A 16,134-nucleotide genomic window follows, 5' to 3' on the forward strand; every position below is an offset into this window, starting at 1 on the left:
AAGGAGAGAGAATTGCTGAAGAAATGTCTTTGGGTAAGAGAAAGGGGATGGAATCTAGTACCCAAGGAAAGGGTCTGACTTAGATAGGAGCATGGATACCTCATCTATGAATAGATGACAAGACAGCCTACATGGGTTAAGATGCTAGTAGGTGGGAACAAATGAGAGTTTGGGGAAGTTATCTTTTGATTGCTTCAGTTTTTTCAGTGAAATAAGCAAGGTCCTTCGGTAAGTGTGAAGATGGGTGTGGGGGAGTTGAGAAAAGCTAGTAGGAGGGTAATTAGACTAAGGAAGTATAATCAAGGGGTTGGCAAAAGTAGGTTTACCGTTGTGAATGCATGAAACACATTTTCTTCTTGTATTATTTATTTATTTGTATTACAACTATAAACCTACTTTGCCCATCCCTGTATTATTAATGGGTCTACTTGATTAAGGGTTCATTTGAAGTTTACGTTCATAAATTGAAATTCAGATTAGTCAGCATGTTTGTTTTAGTCTAGCTACAATCAACAGTGACTGAGTAGTCACTGAGAACCAGACACTATTACCTGCTGGCTGTAAGATATATTAACAAAACCTCATCCTAACCCTATGAGGACTCACAGTGCATTGGCATAGATATACATAATTAACCAATTGTGAAATGGTGTGATAAGTACTATCCACTCAAACAAAGGCAAAGCATTGTATATTAAAGAAGTTCCAGGCTGGTGAGCAATGCAGGTTGTGGAGGGAATAGCAGATGACTGTGAGGAGGCAGAAGACTGCGAAAGAATCACTTCCAAACTCTCACCTCCCTGTGTCCCGTCAAAAACTGTGTGTAAATACTACTTTATATAAAACTAGAGGCCCGGTGCACGAAATTCATGCACAGGTAGGGTCCCTAGGCCTGGCTGGTGATCAGGGCTGAGCGGGGCCTTCTGGCTGTGGACCGGGGCCTGCCTTCATTCCGCGCCACCTCCTGGTGGTCAGCGCACATGATAGTGAGTGATTGAACTCCCAGTCTCCAGTCAAACTCCCAAAGGGTCACTTTGCATATTAGCCTTTTATATATATAGATACTATTACGTAAAAACTGTGCCAATCCCAACCTGATCCCCTGAAACTCATCTTAAACTAGATCCCCAAAACTCATAAATATTGTACCTCTGACTTCTCCCATAAGACACTGCAAAGACTATTAAGATAAAAACTCAGTTCTGCTCTATCAACAGGTTATTTTGGAGGTATTTTAAAGAAGCCAGCATTTGATAATCTTGGAGGTCCTATAAAAATCTGATCAACTTGGAAACAGCATGCTTTCTGAGGCCCTTTGAGTCTCCTGCACAGGGTCTCTCCAATGACGATGTAAGTTCATATTGAGTTTCAGCGTTGTTTTCTTATTTTTCTTCATCAAACACTCCAAATGCTGTTTAATTTGTTTAGTTTGAGGGTGGTATCTAGGAATAAGAGGCTCTTTTTAAAAATCCAGATTGATCAAGTTTAAAAAACTTATTTTTGGTAGAAATATGCATTATTGCTGACAATACTTTTGTGTCTGTTTGTCCTTGTCATTTCTTCATTGTTCATCTGTAAGAAGAAGTCCAGAGGTATTAATTAAGATGGGTGTAAGCTAGTTTACTCAGAAGACTTCTCTTCAGACTGGCATCCTTTGGAAAAAATGCCTCAGGTCATTTATGAAAATCCTATCAAATTTTACTCACTGTTGTGTTATTTTATCCATGAAGATCTAGTTCTCTTTGTGGGGGAGGGGAGCCCAAGATAGAAGGTGCACAAGATTTGACTGACTGTTGCCAGACTCGTAGGTTTATCTTTAGTCTAGTTCTGTACCCACTCTGGGTTGAACTCCTGCATCTTATATGTATTTATATTAGAATCAAAACAAATCTTAAGTTTCTAAATGATATAAGCATTATTTGGAATTACAGTGGTTACTTTGAGGAATTTTTTATATGAACAGAATCGTTCCTTTAGGAGTCACTTTGAAGCACAAAGGGAGCAGTATCCCAAACATACAATTGTCCACACGTTTTTTAATTTATTGATTTTAGAGCAAGGAGCAAGAGAGGGAGAGACAGAGGGATAAAACACATTAATTTTTTGTTCCTCTCATTTATGCATTCATTGGTTGCTTCTTGTATGTGCTCTGACTGGAGATTGAACCCACAACCTTGGTATATCAGGGCAATGCTCTAACCCAGTGGTTGGCAAACTGCGGCTCGCGAGCCACATGCGGCTCTTTGGCCCCTCGAGTGTGGCTCTTCCACAAAATACCACGGCCTGGGCGAGTCTATTTTGAAGAAGTGGCGCTAGAAGAAGTTTAAGTTTAAAAAATTTGGCTCTCAAAAGAAATTTCAATCGTTGTACTGTTGATATTTGGGTCTGTTGACTAATGAATTTGCCGATCACTGCCCTAACCAATTGAGCGAGGGCCTGTCCACATTTTAAAGCAAGAAGAAACTTTCAGAATATATTCAGGGGATTATAAAATTGCCTCCTTAAAAGATTCCTGGGCAAAGGCAAGAGAAAATTGTGAAAATTTAAAAATGAAATCTTTTAGCTCCCTTAAAATCAAATTTGAATGATAAAGTCCTTTATTTTTCTTTTCCACTTTCTCTTATGTTCCTTCATTTTTCTCTTTTCTGTTAATCCTTCTGATCTTCTCTCCTTTCCTCCAAAATACCTCATAAGAAGATGGTCTTGTATGTCTAAAAGAGAAAAATCACTTTGTTTCATATAAGAGACACCACTTCCCATACTTCAAGTATTTATAATTACTGCCTCCTGCACGCTCCCTACTGGGGTTGACGGCGACACGAACTGACAACATTTTGGTGCATGGGACAGCACTCAACCAACTGAGCTACACCAGCCAGGGCTCTAGTCTTTTTTCTTTAAATAACTGCCTTAAACTATCAATTTTTAAAGATCATTTTATACATTATACACATTTTAATAAACTATTGAACTTTTCACTTTTTTTGCTTTTACCTAAAATATGGTTGGTTGACAATACAAATTCTGGCTTTTAAAAGATGACTAGAGCATCCTTCTAGTTGCTAACCCATTCATGATTCATGAATCGCTTAAAGCCAATTAGATATTGAAATTTTTTTTTTTTAGATCTTGAAATTCTTATGTAAATATACTGTCTTAAGGTCTTCTTTTCAAGTTTGATTGACATTTGAAAATATATTGTAATGTTTTGATATTGGGCTTTTAGTAATAAAAAACCTGGGTATATTTAGACCTTCAAGAAGGATTTAACCAAGTGAACTAGGCAACAACAAAACAAAAACATTAGCTTTTAGTAGCTGTAAAACAATGTGTGGCTTTCACAGTAACAGACTTCTTTATCAGTTGCATAATAGTAATTCTTTATTCATGAGGTGTTTATTTCCATGGAAACACTGAGCTCATTTTAATTTTTAATTATACTAGAGTTTACAGTTCCATAGATTTTAACTCTAGCAGTAAGCACAGAAGCTAGAGCTTCATCCACTTCCAATTAAAAAATATAAAGGAAGAAAAGGTAGTTTAAAATGATCAAGAATTTCATGTAGCTGTAATTGTTTTTTTTCTTTTTAATTCTTATAATATTGTATTGCTCTAAGAAAGAAATATTCCTTGTTACATGACAAGTAAAGAAATCCAGATATTGATTAACATGAAGTTGAATGAGAATAATTGAATTTCAAGAAAACTGCTTTCTGAGAACAAGAAATCTCTCCCAGTCTCAAAGTTTTCTTTTGTTCACAGGAAATAAGAATTTAAAAAGAGAAAATGCTAATTTTTAAATAAAAAATTTCCTGTAATTTCCTTTTTCTTCTTGATTAAAGAGTTTTTCTCGACTGTAGATTGTGGAAGTCTTAACTTTTAATTAACTTCCCAGCCATGATAGAAAGTTCATTATACATGAAAGCAAAGTGGTTTTCTTTCATGTTTCAACTGAATTTTAAGTACTACATTTTGTATAGTGAGGGGAGTGTTATGATTACATGTTGCCTTGGGAAATATATCACAAGGTCCAGAACAACAAAATATAGTTTTAATCTTGTCAAGTCCCTACTTAAAAACTCTAATTTTACACAGAATGAAATATAAATCATTGAGCCAGCAGTCAGGACTAGCTGCAACCTGAAAGGGGACCAGACCAGAGTGGGTCTGCCTGACTGGCCTGTGGTGTGTGGGTTCTTGACCTCATGCAGGGAAGATGTCGCAGCATGAGTCCAGGTGGTTTTGAGTGTGTTTATTAAAGCTGGAACAGTGAAACAAGGAAGTCCTAGGGTAGAAGAAGCAACAGGAGACAGCCTAGGCGGGGCTGCTTTGGCTCTCTAGAAATCTTACAGGATACCAGTGAGCCAAGGTGGTGCTGCTGTCAGAAAAGGGGGGCCTTGGGAACAGGTTCAGGGGGTTAGCATGGGATGAACAGCTGCTGCCCAAAGCTTCCCTGGTTGCAAGTCTGGTGGGGTCCCTTAGAGCAGCGGTCACCAACCTGTGGTCCGGGGACCACTGGTCTGTGAGGTCCGAAAGGTTGGCGACCGCTGCCTTAGAGCTTAGGAGATGCACACCTGTGGGAGAAAGGCGCTGTTGTGCTCCCGGGAGTAGGAGCTGGGTCCTTCATCTTGAGGGTTTTAAAGGATGGGAATTTAGGGGAGGTCTTAGGGCAGGATCTTAATAGAATATTCATCAGCTTTTCCAGGTGTAGCTTTTCAGGGTCATGGTCTCCACTGATTGGTCAGCATCAGGGCTGGGGGTCATTAGTCATCACAGCTGGTCCTGGCATCATCTATCTTGTTTTGCTGGTTTGCTGGGCCTGGAGCTGAAATACAACTGAGGCCTAGATGTTATCTCCAGGGAGGAAAGGTGTGTGGGGGGGGCGGGGTGGAGGGAGGGGGTGCGCGGGTGTCTAAACCCATGACCAGTGATATGAAAGGTCACAGGGATCTAAACCACATGGTCAGTGATTTGCCAAGGCAGGATATGCCAGTTTTTCCCATTGCTAGGCACCAGCGGCTTTCTGCACTGGTGACCTTCTCTCTGGTGGTAAATTGCTCGGCCAGTTTGTTCAGCTGTTTCCCCATTCCACTTGCCAAGGAGTTTTCATAGCTTTTTACTATCCTGCCTCAGTTGGAGCATGCATTTAAAATTTTTTTAAATAAGTTGGAAAAAAAAAGTATCAATTGCCAGCCTGGAGAAGGTGACAGTCTAAGTGTGCAACAACCATCCTGCTAGCCAAGAACCTACATGCTCTTCTTTTGGCCAAATATTGAAAATGTTTATTTTTTAAGAAAGATGACAAGCCCTGGACAGGTGGCTCAGTTGGTTGGAGAGTCGTCCTGTTGCAGGTTTGATTCCCGGTCAAGGCACAGACCTAGGTTGTAGGTTCTCTTTAGGAATGTTAGCAGTAAAAGTGACTGGAGCTTCACTGGAGAGACACTGATGAGAATTGGGAGAGCTAAGGGAACTGGGGATTGTCCAGTAGACACTTCTTATTTAAACCTATGCAGTGAGATATTGCACTTGTTTCTTTTTGTTGTAAGAAAAGAAATGAACTAAACAAAGACATAGCTCCTAATCTCCCCCGTGACTCTATAATCTTTGGGGGACTTGAAACCTTTAGCACAAGAACTGCTTAATCCCTCACTGCAATTCAGATGCTAAATGTGTCTTTCATCTGAGGGAAAATGGAAAGGAGATATTAGAATGGGATAATCCTTGTTCACAAAAGTTTAATGGTTACCTGCCTACCCCAATATTAGAATGATTAGATGGGAAAGATAATCAACTAGCAGATTCCTCAGAGACAATATAGATAAATTCCCTGACTTTCTCCTCTTTAGTGCATAGCTAGGGACCTCCTGCGGAACAGAAAGGAAGAACCTGCCCCACAGGTTACATGCATTAGCCCCACAGGTTACATGCATTAGCCCCACAGGTTACATGCATTAGTCCTTTGTGAGTTTACTAAGGTAAGTCAGAGCCCTGGAGTCTCCTTACTGGTGACAAAGCTGAGGCCTGATCCTGTGATGTGAACATTAAAACAAAATACTGCCACCCATTGTGTCTCAACAGAAACATCCATGTGTCAGATGATTTATCTATCTCTTTCTAGATGTCAGCCGAAAGAGGTCGGGGCCTGTGGTGTTTGGGCAGCTCCTGCATTGAGCTTCTGCCCCCTGGTGGTCAGTGCACGTTATAGCGACCGGTAGTTCTGCCAATCATTCCACAGATTTGCATATTAGGGTTTTATTATATAGGATAGTGAAAGAGATTATTTCTTTTATTATACTGCCTTCAAATACTTATTGTACTGTGCATAAGACACTATTCAAGGACCTGAAGATATAGCATTGAATAAAGTCCCTGTTTTCATAGTTCTTAACATTTTATTAGGGGGAAACTCATAATAGGCAAATAAATCTGTCAGCTGATAAGTGCTATAATGAAAAATAAAGTAAGAGAGAAAAGGGGATACTATTTTCTAATGAAGGGTCAGGTACTGCTTCATGGATGTGTTAGTCTTTTGGGCTGCTGTAAAAAATACCAGACTGGGTCATTTCTAAACAGAAATTAATTTTCACAGTTCTGAAGACTGGAAGTCCAAAGTTAGTGTTGTTGGAAGAATGCCTTTTTCCAAATCCCAGACTTCTACTTACCTACTCACAGGGCAGAGAGGGCTGGGGAGCTCTGTTAGATCTTATAAAGCACTAATCCCATTCATGAGGGCACTCTCTCATGACCTACCAGTAAGTAGCTCCCCAAAACCCCCACCTCCTAACACCATCACATTGGGGTTTGAATGTCAACATATGAAATTTGGTGGACACAAACATCTGCACAGCAGGAATGGACAAGGGGATTCTGGAGTGGAGACTTGAAGATTGTGTGTGGACATCAGGGGAAAGAGCATTTCCGGTCCAGTGGCAGTTTATGTAAAATCCCTGAGACTGCAGTGTGCTTTGTGAATTTGAGGAGCAGCAAGGAAGACTTGTGTCTGGAGTGAAATAAGGGAAGCCCAGGATATTAAAGAAGTTAGAGAGGAAAGTGTGGGAGGAAAACACAGGTTCTTCCCGGCCATTTAAGGTAGGATGGGAAGCCATTGGAGAGGTTTTAGTGGAGGAATAACATCTTATTTCCATGTTAAAAGATCACTTTCGTTGCAGTGTTGAAAATAATCCATGGGTGGGGAGAGTGCATAAGTAGAGGCAGGGAGAAAAATTGGCTTTGCAATAAACCAGAAAAGATTATTTTAAAGTTTTCTATTTTTGCTTTAAAATAATGTTTTTATTTATTTCAGAGAGAGGAAGTGAAAGATAGAAACATCAATGGGAGGGATGAACAGGTACCTCGTGCACACCCCCTAGTTGGGGGTGAAACCCACAACCCCGGGCATGTGCCCTGACTGGGAATCTAACCGGTGACCTTCTGGTGCATGGGCTGACACTCAACCACCCGAGAGCCACACTGCCAGGCAAACCAGAAAGGATTTAATGGTAACTCACATCAGGGTGGTAGTGGTGGTGGAGTAGATAATGGTTAAAATCTGGATATATTTTGAAGATATAGCTGAAAGGATTAGATTGAATGTGACATATATGTGACAAGTGGCAAGGATACCCCCTAGGACTAGGTTCTTGGACTGACCAGCTTGGAAGAATGGAACTGCTGATTACTGTAATAGCAAGAGGAATTCCTCACCCTCCTTCTGAAGTTTTCACATGCTGAGCTGCACATGCCTGTTAGCCAGCCAAGGAGAGATGCTGAAAAGGCATAATTTGCAAACAACTACTCTAAATTACTCTCAGCTCAGTCATCTTGGAGTAAAAGTAGCTATTAATAGTAAAGGAATGGGCATGGCTGCATCCCATCAGTCTTTACAACACTGAAACTTGAATTTCACCAATTTTTCATGTATCATGAATTATTATTTTGATTTTTGTTGTCTACAAAACCTAAAATATTTAATCGCTGGCTTTTAGTTAGCTGACTGCTGGTATATATGAAACAAGATGGGACATTAGTTGATAATTTTGAAAGATTGGTGATGGTATGTACATGGGGTTTCATTAGTTTACATTTGTATATGCTTGACATTTTTCATAATAAAACGTTTTAAAATTGCTAATGCCTACCAACGACGATCAATCTTAAGAATTATCCCCTGCCCCTTAAAAAAAACAAAAAAACAAAACAAAACTCTGAAAGCTGTATCTCGTAAATGGAGCCGTTTGTCTTTTCTTTTCTTGAGAGAGCAAAAACGGTTTTGAAACTTTTAGTAGTGGTAAAAGGAGATTTTTAGGACTGGACGCTCGGCGACGGGGAAAGTACGAGGCATAAAAGCACGTTTAAGGAAACGGACTTTTTGTGGCGTGTAGGGATAGTTGTCTGTTTTTTCACATTACTATAGACTACGAGGGCCAATTCCCCTTTTACAACAAGAAATCCAAACAAAACACACATCAGCTGTCACGGTATTGCCCGCTGCCCTCCGATGACTCCCGAAAATGACGCCATTAGGCAAATGCTACGTCAGCCGGACCCCAGCAGTGCCGCCGCCGACGTCAGCACGTAGGCGCCCCCCTTCAAGTCCAGGCCTGCGAGAGGACTGGCTGGAGTGGCGCCCGCCGCCGGGTTTTCAGGAGACGGCGAGATTGCGACTGCGCCGGTATTCTGGGGCGGGGCTTCACCTCACCCGCCCCTTCCCAGCATGAGTGACCAATGAACAGCGACTGCCCTGAGGCCGGGGAAATTTTCAGAGGCTGGAATGATTAGCCGAGGGGACAGCCCCGCCCCTGGCTCCTCCCAGCCCTCGCGCCCCGCCTCACGCCGTCGCCGCCCGCCTCCCTCTCCCGCCAGCCTCCCAGCTGCGGGGTGACACGGGGCTTCGGGTTGGTTAGGGGGCGAGGCAAAGTTAGACGTCGGCCTGGGGCGGCGGCGCAGTCCCCAACGTGAGCGCGGTGAGGAGGAGCGGGTCGTAGGGAAGAGGGGTCTGCGTGGCAGAAATGTGAGGGCCCGGGTGCTTTGTGGTGCGCGCTGTGGACTGAGGGGCGGCTGTGAGGGGGCGAGGTGGACCCGGGTGTGTCCCGGTGCGGTCGTCCGGGCGTGGGGAGCGGGTGGGAGACGCCGAGCTCTCCTTGCCCCGTTTCCAGAGCTTTTCTTGGCAGCTTGGCCCACCAAGTTTGCCTTTCTTACGGTTGTCTGGGATGCGAGGAGGAAATGTTAAGATCTCCGAAAACACTTGGAGGCTTTCCCGGCGTGTTTTCCTGGCCGGTCGTGCGTGCCCTTTCTTCCTGGGTGGGGAGCGGTGGAGAGGCCAGGTGGGCAGGTAGACTTTCACGCTCGGAGGATTGTTCAAACAAACAAAACAGGAATTCCTCCCTCTCCGCCCCCACGCCCTGCCCCGCAGCCCGGCGACAAACATTTCCAAGTTTAAGAAGCAGACTCGGAAATTCTGAGGGGTTCTGTATGTCAGGAGTGAGATTGCTTTTTTATTTTTTTAAATAGAAAATATGAGCGGCGACGTCGTGCCGCTGTTTCTTAGGACTGGACGCATTTTTTGTTGTGGGCACGCATCTTCCTGAGTCGGCCCGAGAGGCTTCTGACTTGATAGCCATGTGAAATACCACTAGCTGTCATGTTTCCCTGAAACACGCGTGTACGCGAAATCTAAGTGTAAAGAGCTTAGGCTGCTGTTTAAGGGAAGTGAGGTGCATCTCTCTCTCTCTCTCTCTCTCTCTCTCTCTCTCTCTCTCTCTCTCTCTCGTTCTGATAAATCTGCCGTTTTTACCAGGACCACTTTTTCTAGCAAGTATTTGCATGTTTTTCCCTTTTACAGGTTTATTAAATGACCAGCTACCACTGATGAAGATAAGTTGGAGTAACTGCTGAAACCGAGTTTTAATGACCAGAAGACAGTCCATTGATTTCACTTCTTTTTGTTTTCCCCACTGCTTTGAGCTTTACTGTAACAGCTGAAAAACTTGGAAAATAAAATGAACATGCTGTGGTCTTGAACATAATTTTTTTTTTGAGGAAAAATTAAAAGTGCCAGAGTGAAAGCCAGAATGGCGTCCAGAGAGAGGCTCTTTGAACTTTGGATGCTTTATTGTACAAAGGTAACTGCTTTCTTTGTTATTTCTTCGTTTTAAAATACTTCGTTATGAAATTTTGTGACTGGCTTTATTAGCACTTTATTTAATGGATAATAACCTATTTGTTGATTGTAATGACCCACAATTTAAAAACACGGATTTGCTGTTTACCATTTCTTCAGGTTTGAGCACATGCACAACACTGGCCTACTATTCAAAACTGTGGGGTGTGGTTTTTATTTGATATTTGTCTTCAGTGATCCCCCAATTACATAAGTAAAATGACGACCTTCAGAGATAAATAAAATATTTTCATTTTTGTTTGTGCTTTCCTCTTTCTCCCACAAGTGGGAGGAGAGAGTTTCTCGAGAAGAGCATTAGACATTTTTCTCATGGTTAGCCTTTTAAGTTGTATTGAAAAGGTGACTGGTTACATAAAACGGTTTTTGATTTGAGGTGGTTACTCTGAGCTTGCCATGATATTAGCACCTGATCGTCTCCTCTCATCCTCACAACAATGCTGTGCGATGGCTGTTGTGATTTTCCCCTTTGACTGAGAGAAACTGATGCTGGAGTTAGGGGGCCGAGTAGCAGAACCAGCAGAAACTCAGTACTGCCTGATTCAAGTCCATGGTCTTATCCATTATGACTCCTTGCTATTTTTGGTTTTGTCATTCAAAAATGATTTTCTCTCTTTGCCTTTATGTGAATTTTTTCCATGTTAGCTTTGATTTTAGGTTATTGGAGGAGAAGGGTACTACTTTAAACATCTGTTTCAAGCGAGGAGCTACAGTACCGCTTTGAAGATACTGGCAAGGATCAGAGAAACATCTTTAATCTACTTTAGTTACTTTAGGTCTCTGTGGTGAAGTTTTCAAGTCTCAGCTTCTGTTTCTGTTACCCCTTCCGGCTTCTTTTTTATACTTTCAGCTCTTTAATGAACAAGTTATTCTTTAACAAATAATCTCAGTTATCTGTAATATTAAATTTTAGAGGTTACACTGGAATTTTTTTTGACTTTCTGGCTTGGTATTTTTTTTTAAATATATTTTTGTTGATTTCAGAGAGGAAGGGAGAGGGGGAGAGAGATAGAAACATCAATGATAAGAGAGAATCATTGATCGGCTGCCTCCTACATGCCCCACAGCCTGGGGATTGAGCCCACAACCTGGGCACATGCCCTTGACCGGAATCAAACCCAGGACCCTTCAATCCACAGGCCGACACTCTATCCACTGAGCCAAACCAGATAGGACTGGTTTGGTATTTCTTACAATTATAGAAGGACATATACTTTGAAATGTTTAATATGGATTTTAAAAATAGCTTTTAGTCTTGTGTAATTTAATGCCAGAAATGTCTTAAAAATAGACCCCTCTTCCAATAAAAAAGAATCCAAATCACCAGACACTTTTGAAAATAGTCACTAACACGTTATCCAAAAATTAAAATGCATTTTAGTATGAATGCCTAGTAGTTTGAAAATGACTTTATTTAAAAATACCTCAAACTTATTAGGCTTTACTATTTTCTGGATGACAAAAGGTAAATGGGGTTATATTGTCTTATTAATTAGTTATGTTGTTTCTAGGTTGAGTTCATGTTTTATTTATGTGACACTGTGCTAATTGAAAAAATAGTATAGTGTGTTGGCATACACAGAATTTTGTTCTTAATGACGTTTAATATAAATATGAATCCTTCTATTCATTAAACTCTAAGTAAATAGTGAAGGCCTGTCACAGTCAAATTTTGAAGCTATTCTTGGACAGGAAGGTAAGTCCCATTTTTCTGTCCCATTTAAATCACTTGTGTACTTAAGATTTAAAATTCCTTTCAACTGTTTTAAAAAAATTGTTATTTAATACAATGATTTTATGTTTCACTATTCATGAGTAAGCTACTTGTAAGCTAGACAACAACATTCTTTCCCACAAACACCTTGACTTCAAAATACACGTACTTTGTATATAGCTTTCAAATATACATCATAAATTTAACACTTCTTCTTCGTAGTGAGGATAATTACCATATATCCAGTTCTCTATACTTTCTCTCTAGCTTTATTGCTCTCCCTCTAGCATATAGCCCTTCAAGCCAGCTGACTTTTTTTTCACCTATTAAGACCTTTTTAAACCTTTGATGGGTTTTCAGACTACTTCAGGACTGCTTGCATCTTCTTTTAACTGAGATCCAACTTGGAGCTATTTCTGGGCTTGCAATTATGGAGTCTAGTTTTGGTTCTGCTGGTGTTTTGTTTTGTGAACTTGAACAAGACTTACCTCTTTGGGTCTCAGTTTTCTCTTTTGTCAAGTAGTAATAGTGTGTGTACAAGGAGAATGCTTATCTAACTCGCCATTAAGATTTTAGTTCATTTGTTTTGACCTCTGAGGGACATGGAGTTCTTTTGTCTTTATTCTATGGATTATCATATAGAACTTTTTAGTTCATCTTTCATTTTTAATCTTTTATTATGGAAAATTTGAGGCAGTTACAAATAGAGAAGATACTGTAGTGAACCCTTTTATATCTGTCACCCTGCTTCAGTAATTATCAATTTACTAGAGGCCCGATACACAAAATTCGTGTAAGGGCTTCGGCCCTCGCAGCCCCAGCTGCCTCAGGCGGCCCTCGCAGCCCCAGCTTCATCCAGAAGGTCGTCCAGAATGTCGTCCAGACGGTCATTCTGCTCTTCGGTCTAATTAGCGTATTAGCTCTTTATTATATAGGATTTTCAATGATGTTTCATCTATAACCTTACACTCACTACACCTTCTCTACCCCTGAATTATTTTGAAGCAAATTCCAGATAACATACGATCTTAGCTATAAAGATTTAAAAAATATATCTGTATATATAAAAGGCCAAGTGACTGTCCGACCGTTTGACTGGCCGGTAGGTATGACACGCACTGACCACCACGGGGGCAGATGCTCAACACAGGAGTTGCCCAGCTGTGGTGACTTGGCAGTGGCAGTTCTTTGGTGACGCACCACAGAACCAGAGAGGAGGGAGTCTGATTCGGGGGTGTCACCCGAGAACTGCTCTTTCGCAATCTGGGACCCCTCGAGGGATGTCAGAGAGCCGGTTTCAGCTTGATCCCTGCAGGCCAGGCCGAGGGACCCCACCTGCCAGAGGGACCCTGCTCACTCCGCAGTCGCCCTTTGAGCCATGGTGCCACCCCAGGTGCAGCCTGCCTGGGAGGGACGTGGGGTGGGTGGAGGGGGAGGTTGACTCCAGGGTGTGTCCAGCATGTTTTGCCCAGTCCCACCTTGCTGGCCACCTCCTAATTAATTTCCTTTTAATGTGCACAAATCTGTGCACCAGGGCACTAGTTTATAAAATAAGAACTCTTAAAAACATAATCACAATATGATAATTCTTTAAATCGTTAAATATTTGGTCAGTGTTTAAACTTTCCTGGTAGTATCACAAATGTTTTTATTTTTTGCTGTTTGTTTGACTCAATATTTATACAAACTATACATGTACTTTGTTGAAAATATCTGTTCAGTTTTTAATCTATACATTGCCCCTCACCATACTTTATATTTTTATTCCTTCTATATGTTGAAGAAACCAGGTTTTAACATTAGCGCTTTTCTCAGTCTGGGTTTGCTGGCCAAATTCCCTTGATTTAAATTATTGTTCCTCTCTACTGGTGTCTGCAAACTGGAATATCTAGAGGCTTGATTGATTCACATTCTATTAGGTGGGGGGAGGCTAGAATAATTTATGACCATCTTCGTTATCAGTGGGTTTTGCCTTCATACATTAATTATTTTGTTAGGAATTTGCAAAGCTGTGACATCCAATTCTGTCATTTCTATATTTATTAGTAGCACATATATTGAGAAATGTCCCCTCATCAGTTATTTGATGACAGTTCTTTAAAGGGAAGTCAGGCAGAGTAAATGTTTGATATTTCTCTCTCTGTTTTTAGAATGACTTGATATGTTAGCATCCTTCCACGGTGACCAGTTATTTTTCTTGAGTATCAAGTTCGTCTTTAATGTTTAAAATTTAAACATCGTCTACTATTTTGCTGCTCCAGTTGGTATGCTATCTATATCAAACAATGTATACACACCTGATTAAAGAAGATGACTTTGAAGACTTTTGAAGGTCTGCTTCAGGGCATTAAGAGACATCCCTCTTGTTTGCTACAGTGCTAATCTTAACACAGGTGTTCTACTGTGTATTAGCAATAGATTGATATTAAGGTACCATCCCAGCGTTGGTATGTAATGTGATGTTTTAAAAGTTTAGTAGGTGTTTAAGTAGAACTATATTAGAAATAACTCTTGGGCAATATTGTTCAGTCAAAGGAATAGTATGAGAATATATAAAGGTCTTCTATCTATTAGTCTGGGTTCATTTGCAAGCCTAAATATTATGATTAAAGTCCTTTAAATAGAACTAAAATAAGTTACTGGTTTCGGTTTTTAGCAGTTAGGTGCTCATATATTAAACTCAATATTTGAAAAGAATTTGGGTAAAAAAACTTTGCAGTTTATTTTTTTAAACAAGCTAGCCTAAATTTTCACTTTCTCCTGCTGGAAATAAGATTTAATTGCATTGTTAGAAACATTCATTTTCTAGTAGGTTGTTAACTGCATGTAATTATCATTGCATAATACAGGCAGGATAATTTATGATCACCCAACATTCCTGCTCTCTACAGGTTATTTCAACAATGTACGAGACTATTTCAGATTGCTTCTAAATGGTCATCCACACCCAGGGTCAAGGATTCTATTAACAGTGCATTTCATATAGCTCTTATAAGTTAAACATTAATTAGAACAGGTTTAATGTTGTATATGGATTTTAGTTCAATAGTTAACTACTCCTTCTTGTCTGAACATATTTTTCTTGAGTGTAGAATGCAAATTGGTTTAGTTCTTAATATCTAAAGATTTTAGCTTATATTATCTGCATTAGGCACCTTGTTATTCCTTGTATCTTTTGACATTGCTTCATTTAATGTGCTTGTGGTAAGAGAGACAGTGCTGGCAACCATTTGGTCTCTACATTATCTGACAACTTTTTGGAATTGATGTATTGCATAGAATAAGATATATATATCATAAAGTCCTCGTTAGATAGGAATAAGGATATTTTTGTTCGACATTTAGTCTTTTGGGAGTGCTGCAGTTGGTCACCATAATATGCAGAAGAGAAACTGAGCCTTGAGAGGCTTATCAAATTCTTTGATAAGATTAAGTTATTTTTGTTCTGTCTGGTGGAAAGTATCAAATGCATTAACTCAGTAAAAAGATACAAAGTGACTCAAAAGCATGACATTTTGAAATGTGGCAATGTGGGTGAAATTTGTGGTTATTTTTGTCATTAACAGGTTTATTTAATTTTTGGTAATTCAATTTACACAGAAAAATTTTGTGAAGCTACAGAATCAGAGCCAAGATTAGTCCACATCTGCTTCTGATCTTAAGGACCTAAAAACAGGTTACCTAATTTATTTATATTTTCAGATTTCTCATCTGTCAAATGGAAAAAAATAATTATTTTGCATATTTCTCAAAGTTATTGAGAAAAAATGAGTTGATTGTATTTAAATGCAATCAAGGGGAAGAAATATAAAAATGTAATCTTTTAAAATGTAATCTTTTATTACTATTTTAAAAATACATATATGGGCATGAGAGTATATCAGTATTACTTCCATTTTGCCTTTGTATTGTATAATAGAGGGCAGTATTTTGTTGTCTTTTTATCAGTAGTGATGAAGCTGTGCTCATGAAAGTGTTAATTTTTAATTTATATTCTTGCTTTTAAGCATAATGCTTAATTATCCTAATGATTTGTGGTTTTATTTATTTTTTTAACTCTAAACCAAGTTTGTTTTGGACCTTGATGATGCTCCATTTCCTGCTGTTGCCCTTTGTCCTGCTAAATCTGGAATATGACTGAGATGGATAGTTTTGAAATGAGCTCAGAGTGAAGTTCCTTTTCAGAATAAAAGTTTTGTTTCATAAAGAAAATAGGTTATAGAGGTGTTACATTCAAATAAAA

General features: G+C 39.9%; 1 protein-coding gene across 1 annotated transcript in view; it reads left to right on the forward strand.

The window, feature by feature from the left end:
- Positions 1–8,850: 8,850 nt before the first annotated feature.
- Positions 8,851–16,134, forward strand: part of NBEAL1 (neurobeachin like 1) — a 130,980-nt gene continuing 123,696 nt past the window's right edge. The window contains exons 1-2 of the mRNA XM_080671263.1: positions 8,851–8,963; positions 9,842–10,121. Of these exons, the coding sequence (XP_080527389.1) occupies positions 10,071–10,121 (51 nt within the window). The 5' untranslated portion in view covers positions 8,851–8,963; positions 9,842–10,070. The remainder of the gene's footprint in view (positions 8,964–9,841; positions 10,122–16,134) is intronic.

Source organism: Plecotus auritus, assembly GCF_963455305.1.
Source record: "Plecotus auritus genome assembly, chromosome: 5".
NCBI classification, from domain to species: Eukaryota; Metazoa; Chordata; class Mammalia; order Chiroptera; family Vespertilionidae; genus Plecotus; species Plecotus auritus.